Consider the following 10,296-nt stretch of genomic DNA (forward strand, 5'->3'; position numbering starts at 1 on the left):
TCTGAACTCCGCTATCTTCAATCAATCTGTATGGATACAAACACAATCCAATAACAATCCATCCAAACCAAATAATCCCAAAACTCAACAAAAAAAACTTCCAAAATTCTTAAAATTCAAACCGGCGGCATAACGGCTATAATCTGATAAACCGGAAACACAGACAACAAAATATCAATTCAAACAACTCATATCAATTATCATTTACTCAATTCAATTCAATTCCAACAATCTAAAAATCCAAATTTTCGAATAATCTTCCAAAAATCAAAACAAATCCGAACGTCGCTCTAATTCAAAACCGACAGATAATAAACGACCAGAACTCCGCCAAGAACAACATACTCAAATCTCAATCGAATCTAACAACATCCAAAAGCTAGAATGTATCTGATCGTAGAAAAACTTACGATAGAACGAAGCCCTCAGCCGTGATCGCTAATCTGCCTCCAGAAATAATTTTCAACGGACGGATCGAGCTCGGGAGGAAATCTGGAAGCTTGAGGAAGCTTGGAGTCGGCTCTAATGGAGGGAGGAGGCGTTGGAAGGGATGAAAAATGGAGGAGAAAGATTCAACCATGCTTAAATATCTATTTAATTCCAAAATTGCATTTTAGTCCCTGGAAAAACCAAAATTTGCAAAGAGGACCCTGATCAAATACAAGTCGACTCTTAAACTCTGAAATCTCCGATTATCTCAAATAAGCGTAATTAAGATAAATTCGGGGCGTTACATGTCCTTACTGAGTACATCTAGATCTTAATTCACTTCTACTCAATCTCTTGATATCAAACAAAATTCAAGCTTATCATCTCTGATAAATCGAATCATCTACTCAGAATGGGCATTTTCAAACATCTAGCTTTGATTTTAGAGTATTACACAAAACTCTCTCAAAACTTACACCACATTCTTCACATCGACAAGTCAAGATCAATAGAATTTTTACCTCGAGGATTCTTACCATTCCAATACAATCGCTGCTCAAATCTGATATCATTATGAAATTCTGAAATTCTTAATATTGGAGTTCTATCTCTGTTCCGTATTGAGGTTCATCTGATACGAATCAATTCAATCATCGCTAAGAATTAAAATATCAACTCTTAACTTGATCAATCTAAGCCACAATAAAATTCGAGTGGTTTTTAATTCAATTTCCTCAAGAAGGAACATCATCTATTCATATTCTAGATCATCTCATCTTTCATCAATACCATTTCTCAATTTCTAGAGTATACAATTCTTCGCTCAACAAGGAGATTTAGTTGATAACGGCAGAGATATAACAATTCAGAATATCATAATAAAATCTCACTTGCCATCATACTCTCCTCAACAAATTCATGAACATAAAACTCTTTCCAAAACGCCAATTCTCATAGCGAGCAATCTAATCATCACAATTCAAATCTGATTTGCTAGCTATCTGAACCATATCGGCTTAACAATTATAATCTCAAATAATCACAAGCACAAATCTCAAAATATCAAAATCATTAAACTCTGTTCCGATCATCCTCTAATCATCATACTCATGTAATCGCATGAGTGTTTAAATTCTCATCTCGAATTCAGTTCTGATACTCTTTCATATAATGCATGCTTTTAAAATCAATTCACATAATCAAAGCGGCACATAATTCTGAATCAGTAAAGCATGCTCGCATGTAATTCAAGTAATCAAACAATGAAATTAATCACATGCGAAATAAAATAATTCAAGCAGACTCGATCTACCCCACTCACTCACTTCTATTCCAGTCCAAAAATATTATCGCTCTGATACCACTTAATGTGAGGACCTCGATTTTAATTAACTAATTTCAAATAGAAAAACAATCATCGAAAAATAAATGAGCCAATTTTTTTTTTAAAGGAACAGTGCCTCGCTCGAGCGGTAGAAAAATATTCGGCTCGAGCGAGACCATCTCGGGCTCAACTATAAAAATCCATTTTAAACTCGTTCTTCGACATACATCAATTCTAAGAATAATCGGGGTATAAAAATACATGCAGTATTATAAATCAACAATAAAAGCATGCTTCAATAAATAACCGAGTTCTAAAAGTTATTCGACTCTAAATCAACGCCTCACATCTATCATTCGATCCCAAGCTAACCACGTCGACTCTGACTAGCTCCTGCCCCACCTGTTGTCAAGTATACATACAAAACAAGACAACAGCCGAATAACTCCGGTGAGAATAAAATCCCAGTAAAAGCGACGTAACATGTAATATCAAGTAAGTATACTAAAATCATAATATACATTCAAATTCTTCAATGGAAATGCCAATGAAATGCATGTGTTTAAAAATCGGGATTATCAAATCAGATAATCAAGGGAATATCGGACAATCGGTTGGGATCCCGAGGTCAAGATCACGCAACTAACCCACCTACGCTCCCGCTCGGGGTGGTGCTACGCGTCTCAAACCTCTAGACTTTGGCGCAACTATAGGAGTATGCTGACACTGGGGGAACTCAACATCCCAGACCACTCGATATAGCTCCCAAACGTCTAATTCGAATCTGGGCAACTCAGCCCTCTAAAAATTTAAGAAATTTGGCTCAAGATGAATGCATATGAATCAAATTCAATTTAATCGAATCGAAAATAATAAATCTGTGTATTCAGACATCAATGTATCGAAGATGTCAACACATTCAACTCGTATATTCAAACTCATGAATATAATATCGAAAATCATTGAAGTAATTCAAATAAGAAATCTCATGCTTTTCAAATCGAATATATAAATCACTTACTTCAAACAATTTCATATAGACAAACTCATGTCTTTCAAGTAATATTGAAAATCAATTAAATCATTCAAATTCACATTCAATATCAAATAATCAAATAAACATGCAAGTATGTGATTTTAATCGGGAACTCGAGAATCTCAAACTCGCTCGAGTATTCATTCCCTTAGAAATCGACATCAGCTCATACCTCAATTTTTCAAGTCTGGAAAAGCTCAAATCCTTAGACTGCTGATTTCTGCCTCTAATTATCATCGACTAGCTTTCAATCTGCGAAAAATCATATAATGATCAAAAGTCAACCTTAGTCAACTGTGGTCAAACTTTGACCAAAAATTTCCAAACTTTAATGCGCTCTCACCGCTTAACGATTTTGAATCTCGACTCAAAACTTGGATATTTGAATTCATCTCGTCGAGACGATCAAAATTGGGTAACACGTCGATGGTCGCCGGAAAATTTGGGGGAGGCGGCGACGCGGCGGCGATGAGCAAATCAACTCCAAAAATTCTGAATTTTGGCATGGTTGTAGATCTCGATGAGACGATTCCAACAATATAAGCCACGACCGGAACAGAGGTCCGACGCGGCGGCGATCGGAGAAAAACAGGGCGGCGGTGGTGGCGGTTTAAAAACTCCGATCTGCACCAAATATGCCGAAATAATCTACCAAAAGCTAGGGAAATGTTCTACCCATCATCTAATATCATTTAGCAACTCGAAAACTAACAAAAACGAGCTCGAAATCGCGAAATCAAATTGAAGAAGACGATGAACAGTACCGAGAAAATTCTGTGCAGATTTCGTCCGTTCATTCACACTTTCCCGGCGATCCAACCGTCCGATCTTTGATTTCTTTACACCAATAGCTTCGTCTTGATGTTGGCTACAAAGTGACTGATCGGATCTTTGATCGGAGCTCCGGTGAATGTCCAGAAATTTTTGGGGCGTTACACAAGGCGTGCTCTACCGCCAAAGAAATTTGGGAGAAACTCACTCAACTGTGCGAAGGGAACGACCAAACCAAAGAAAACAAACCCACTGTAGCAATACAGATGTTTGACAACGTCAAGATGAAACCAGGAGAAACAATGACTGAGTTTGACGAAAGGTTCAACAATATTATTTGTGAATTAATTGCCCTTGGAAAAATATACACTAATCGTGAAATTGCTTTGTAGGTTATGCGAGCACTACCCAGAGAATGGGATGTCAAGACCATAGCCATGAGGGAATCAAAAGATCTGAACAAGCTACAGCTTCATGATCTGTTTGCAGATCTCAAAGCATATGAGTTTGAACTTGGATTCCGAACAGAGGAAGAACCATTAGCTTCAAACCCCACCAAGGCACTAACGACAACTATCCTATCTCAACCGATCGAGGATACAACAAAGAAGACAGCTGAACAAATGAGTGGAGAAGCTATGTCTCTCTTTATCAAAAGGTTTGGGAAATTTATGCGTAATAATAAAAAGTTTAAACCTTACTACAAACAAGACCATACAGAGGATGGTCCCGCATGCTTTAACTGTGGCAAGCAAGACCATTTTATTGCAGATTGTACTAAACCTAAGAATGAAGAAAGAAAGCAGCACTATGAGAAGAAGAAAGGCAAAGAAGGAAGAAGAACATATCGAAACAAGAAGGAGCAAAAGGTACTAGTTGCAGACGAAGGAAAAAGCAAATGGGCTGAAACAGAATCTGACTCAACCGATACAGATAGCTCATCCGAGGAAGCGAGGAAGAGCAAGTTCAATGTCTCATGGCTAAATCCATACATGAAGAAGACGACATTGAGGTATTTGACTTCAACTCATCTGAATTTACACAAGAGGAACTCATTCAGACACTGAATGAGATGGTCACTGAGTATAAGAAGCTTTCTATATCATTCGAGGAAGCAAAAACAGAAAAAGCATGTCTCATTGATAAATCAAGGAAATCTAGCTGTTTACAGCAAAAAGAACTTGATGGTCTAAAGAATAAGCTAAATCTGTTTGCTACTGAGAATGATAGTATAAAATGAGTATTCCAAGCTACTTTATTAGAAAATCAAAAGTTGCTTAAAACAATCAATGCGTGGAATAAGGCTTCTGTCTCTTTGGATAAGATACATGAGAACCAGAAACAAGCAGGTGATAAAACCGGTCTTGGATATGGATCAAATGAATGTACTGACTCAAAAAAAAATACTCAATCGTACTCTAGTGGGAACAATCTCAATGTGATGAGATTTGTTCGATCTAGTACGATATATGAACACGTTGAACCAGATATAGATGTTAAACAGCCAAGTCTCTATGAAAAAGATAAGCGTGAAGGACTAGGATATGTGAAACCTAAGATCCCAAGGAAAGAAAAGACATGGAATAAACCAAGATTGAATGAACAAAGAATGGGAAACCAAACTAAGTTCAAACAATCATGGTTGGAACCAAGTCAACTCAAGTACAGGAATCATCGGGTGACACATAACCAACACTTCAATTGTAAGCCTATTCAAAAACGATATAGACTGAATAACATAGATCAGAAGTTCAAACAGTACACTGTAAATCCTAGCTCACACACAAATTCACATCGTGTACCTCGACCGACTCACCTTAAAAACACTCACACGGGTAAAACCGTTAGAGTAATTCAGGTGTGGGTTCCAAAAAGTCTAATCTAATTCGGACCCAAATAGATAAGGGTACCATGGTTGTACATTCTTCTTACAGGTACTATCAGTAAAATCAGTCGAGAAGAATAGTGCAACAGAAAGGTCAACGTGGTATCTTGATAGCGGATGCTCCAGATACATGACTGGAAACAAAGATTTATTATCCAATATCATACACTACAAAGGGCCTAAGATTATTTTTGGCGATAACTCGAAGGGTAAGACCGTGGGTAAGGGTAAGATTACTCATGGTAACTTTATCATTAATGACGTATTGCTCGTTGATAACTTGTGTTATAATCTGATCAGCATCAGTCAACTATGTGACAATGGTTATATTGTTGAAATTCTTAAACATTCTTGCTTGATCAAATCTAGAAACGATATTATGCTAACCGGACTAAGAGAACAAAACACGTATAGGCTGAATTGGCAAAGTGAACAACCGATAGTTCCTACTTGTTTTGTTGCTCAGAATGATAAGAAGTGGTTATGGCATAAACGGCTCAACCATTTAAATTTCAAGTCCATTAAGCATCTGAGTAAACATGAGTTGGTTCTTGGCTTGCCCAAAGGTGATTTTAAAAAGGATAGAGTTTGTTCCGCTTGTCAGCAGGGTAAACAGGTGAGAGCCACTTTTAAAAACAAAGGATGCTCATCTTCTTCCAAATGCTTGGATCTGTTACATATGGAACTGTTTGGTCCTATACCGATCAAGAGCTTAAGGGGAATGAGATTACCTTAGTGATTGTGGATGATTACTCTCGGTTTACTTGGGTAATTTTCTTATCATCCAAAGATCAAACTGCTACTTACCTGATAAAAATTTTCAAACGTATGCAAAATGAGAAACATACTGGGATAGACAGGATCAGGAGTGATAGAGGCACTGAGTTTTTAAACAAAACCCTTGAATCCTATCTAGATGACCAGGGCATCAAGCATGAGTTATCTGCTGCTCGGATTCCACAGCAAAACGGGGTTGCTGAATGAAGAAATCGAACTCTTAAGGAGGCAGCTAGAACTATGATTGCTGATTCCAATGTATCTCAAAGACTCTGGGCAGAAGCAATTAACACAGCATGTTACACTCAAAATAGATCTATGATTAACAAGAGACACAACAAAACACCATATGAGATCTGGAATGGCACAAAACCTGATGTCTCGTATTTTAAAGTATTTGGTTGTGTTTGTTATATTCATGATAATGGAAAACATCGCCTGACAGCTTTTGATGCAAAAGCAGATGAAGGCATATTTGTTGGATTTTCCTTAGTCAGCCGAGCTTACAGAGTGTTCAACAAAAGATCACTGACTATAGAGGAATCCATTCATGTTATTTTTGATGAAACTACTGTATGTGTAGGAAAGTCTCAAACTAACATTCAAGATTTAGCCAGCAGGCTGAAATCAACCGTTCTACAGGATGAAAGTGATAGTGATGACCCTCCTGACACAAGATATGAGCAAGCAGAAGAGATTATTCAACCCAATGAAGGAGGAGTAGATCACATCAATGACGAACAGATAATCGGAGAGGGTGCTATTGAACCTAACAATGCAATCAGGGATGAGGAAGACACTCAAACAGGCGCAAATCCTCTCGGACCAAATCTTCGGTGGAGTAAAAATCACCCACCTGATCTGGTCATCGGTAACCCTGCTGCACCTATTCGTACACGAAATCAACTGATTGATGAGCTATTGCATGCAGCTTTCATTTCACAGCTAGAGCCCAAACACATAGATGAAGCATTACAAGATGCTAGCTGGATTGAAGCAATGCAAGATGAACTAAACCAGTTCACTAGAAACAAAGTGTGGAATTTAGTCCCTCGACCGACAAATCAAAACATCATAGGCACCCGATGGGTGTTTCGCAACAAATTGAATGAGGATGGGACAGTGGTAAGAAATAAAGCCCGACTGGTTGCTTAAGGATTCAGAGAAGAGGAAGACATTGACTTTGACGAATCATTCACTCCAGTAGCAAGGCTTGAGGCTATCAGAATATTCCTTGCCTATGCTGCTTACAAAAACTTCAAAGTATATCAAATGGATGTCAAGTCAGCTTTTCTCAATGGTCTACTTCAAGAAGAAGTATATGTTGAACAACCACAAGATTTTATCAACTCTTTAACTCCTAATTTTGTTTTTAAGCTTGATAAAGCTCTTTATGGCTTAAAACAAGCACCGCGTGCATGGTATGATACGTTATCACAATTGCTATTAGATCATGTCTTTACTATAGGAACGGTCGATAAGACTCTTTTTAAGTTTGTTAAAGGAGATCACATCTTACTCGTTCAAATATATGTAGATGATATTATATTTGGATCAACTAATCCTTGTCTATGCGAGAAATTTTCTAAGATGATGCAGGAACAGTTTGAAATGAGCATGATGGGAGAATTAAATTTCTTCCTCGGACTACAAGTCCAGCAGCTGGATAATGTCATCTTCATAAATCAAACTAAGTACACCAAAGAACTTATCAAGAAGTTTGGTATGGAGAATTGTTCTGCCATTTCTACCCCTATGAGTGCTTCTATTAAACTTGACAAAGATGAAGCAGGAGCACCAGTTGAGGTAACTATGTATCGAGGTCTAATCGCTTCATTACTTTATCTTACGGCCAGTAGACCAGATATTATGTTTGCTGTATGTTTGTGTGCAAGATTTCAAGCAGCACCGCATTACAATGCAGCCAAAAGGATTATTAAATATCTTAAAGGCACTAAAAATGTGGGTTTTTGGTACTCCAAAGACTCAAAATTTAACCTTGTTGGTTATTCAGATGCAGATTATGCAGGTTGCAAGATTGACAGAAAAAGCACTAGCGGATCGTGTCAATTTTTGGGAGATAGACTTATTTCATGGTTCAGTAAGAAGCAAACATCAATTGCCACCTCTACTGCTGAAGCAGAATACCTTGCAGCTGGTAGTTGCTGTGCTCAAATACTGTGGATACAACAACAGCTTAGGGACTATGGAATCAAGTCAAATGAAGCTCCTATATTTTGTGACAACACGAGTGCTATTGCAATCACTCAAAATCCAGTGATGCATTCCAGAACCAAGCACATTGATGTGCGCCATCATTTCATTCATGAACACGTACTCAAAAAGGAGATTCATATGATCTACGTACCTACTGACCAGCAGGCAGCAAATATTTTCACCAAGCCATTGCCGGACGCTAAGTTTTCTTATTTTCGCAATATTCTTGGTTTAATTGATTTAAACTAAGACAAACATGAGTTTAGGGGGAATAATCGTTTATTTAATTTCAAGCACAAAATACTTTCATTACATGGAGTGCTTAACCCTAACCCCTAGTGAGTCTGAAGTCATCATGAGCCGCAGAAATTCTGCTTCTCATTTCACGAATCCACTCTATCATCCAGACAGAGAGCGAGCCTTGACCATTGCAGACGTCATCCTCAAAATAGATATTTTGCATCTCGTCTCTTTCTGCCAACAACATCATGAGTCGAATAGCAGATGACCTTAGCACCACACAAGTGCTCTGGGTTCGCAAGCAACGCTTGCACCATAACAACCCTGCAGCAAGGCCTGGACTAAGAGGCACAACACCTGAACGATATTTACGGCGAATGACTTCCATCATATGCCACACGCTCATGACTCTTTCCACGACTCTGGTTCTGTAGATGGACTTTTGTCTTTCGAAATCGGATTCATCCATTTTTTGTTTGTTATTTGTTATTGTTTCAACTAAGCTATGATTTATTTACTTGTTAACATCACAGTATTTATAGGCGAAGAATACCGAAGGCCAAAGGTCATGAATGCCAACAGTTACCCACTGAATTATCTTCGAGAAAATCCGGAAGAGATACTGACTCAAACTGTTGATAAGCCTATATTATCGATATTGTGCACTCTTGCATTTATTTAAAAGCTTAAAAGATTTATTATTTGCAACAGTGATTTGTCATTATTAATATCTGTTTTCTTTCTCGATGATATCTCGTTTAATGTGTGATGTAACATAACTTTATTGCTTATTGATTACTGTTTCTTAAAAGCAGATAATGCGCAAAATAAATTTGTTTATTTCAAAAGAGAGAGAAGGACATATTACATGAGAGCCCTAAAGGCCTCAAGAGCCCTACCGATCTCCTTTCCCACCTCACTCTTCCAAGAGAGCATGAAGAACATAAGCTCCCTGGTAGGAGAGCGAACGTAGCCAAGATCATCCGACCAGATGCGATCCAGTCCTTCTAGCTCTTTGTAGAGCAAGAGGAGCAACAGGCCCTCTGGACTGAAGACTAACATCGGGTCCGACGACCCCAGCTTGTTTTCATATTGCTGCACAAGGGCAGCATAGTCTCTCTCAGAATCATGAGGATGGACAGTTGAGAGAAACAGACGCAACTCTTCAATCGTCTCCATTTCTTCAACAACCTGGAAGAACACAACATCTTCGTACTCTCGAGACCTTACTCTCGTCAGAGCAGCAGCGAATTCTACTGCCAAATCACCTCCAGGACCCGGCATACTGTTTTTTGATTTATTGAATGATTTCTTATTGTTACACGAATGATATATTCACTTCATATTTATAGGCATAAAAAGGAGAAGGTGAAACATCGGGTGATATCAATCGTCTACTGAAAGGATCATGCATAAAATCATTACTCTGCAAACCGACGGCGTGTCCAAGACATCACATATCCTGATGACAGACAATCAAGAATGATTACAGTAATTGGAATTCGAATCCAACCGCCTTATATTATATTTTATTATATTATATTCATCGTCCTTACTTTAATTTACCGCGTATCTTTCACTCTCTCTCTTTTTCAAAATTCAAAATTTTAGGTGATG

General features: G+C 38.0%; 1 protein-coding gene across 1 annotated transcript; it reads left to right on the forward strand.

Moving 5' to 3' along the window:
• Nucleotides 1–7,947: 7,947 nt before the first annotated feature.
• LOC140861029 (secreted RxLR effector protein 161-like) lies at nt 7,948–8,714 on the forward strand. The gene is made up of 2 exons (XM_073264037.1): nt 7,948–8,556; nt 8,706–8,714. The coding sequence occupies exons 1-2, from the start codon at nt 7,948–7,950 to the stop codon at nt 8,712–8,714; spliced, it is 618 nt and encodes a 205-aa protein (XP_073120138.1).
• The last annotated feature ends 1,582 nt before the right edge of the window (nt 8,715–10,296 follow it).

Source organism: Henckelia pumila, chromosome 4, assembly GCF_033568475.1.
Source record: "Henckelia pumila isolate YLH828 chromosome 4, ASM3356847v2, whole genome shotgun sequence".
In the NCBI taxonomy this organism is placed as follows: Eukaryota; Viridiplantae; Streptophyta; class Magnoliopsida; order Lamiales; family Gesneriaceae; genus Henckelia; species Henckelia pumila.

What these genes read in the sequence shown, in the direction of transcription:
- LOC140861029 (XM_073264037.1), top strand. Translation starts at nt 7,948, where the DNA reads ATGGAGAATTGTTCTGCCATTTCTACCCCTATGAGTGCTTCTATTAAA.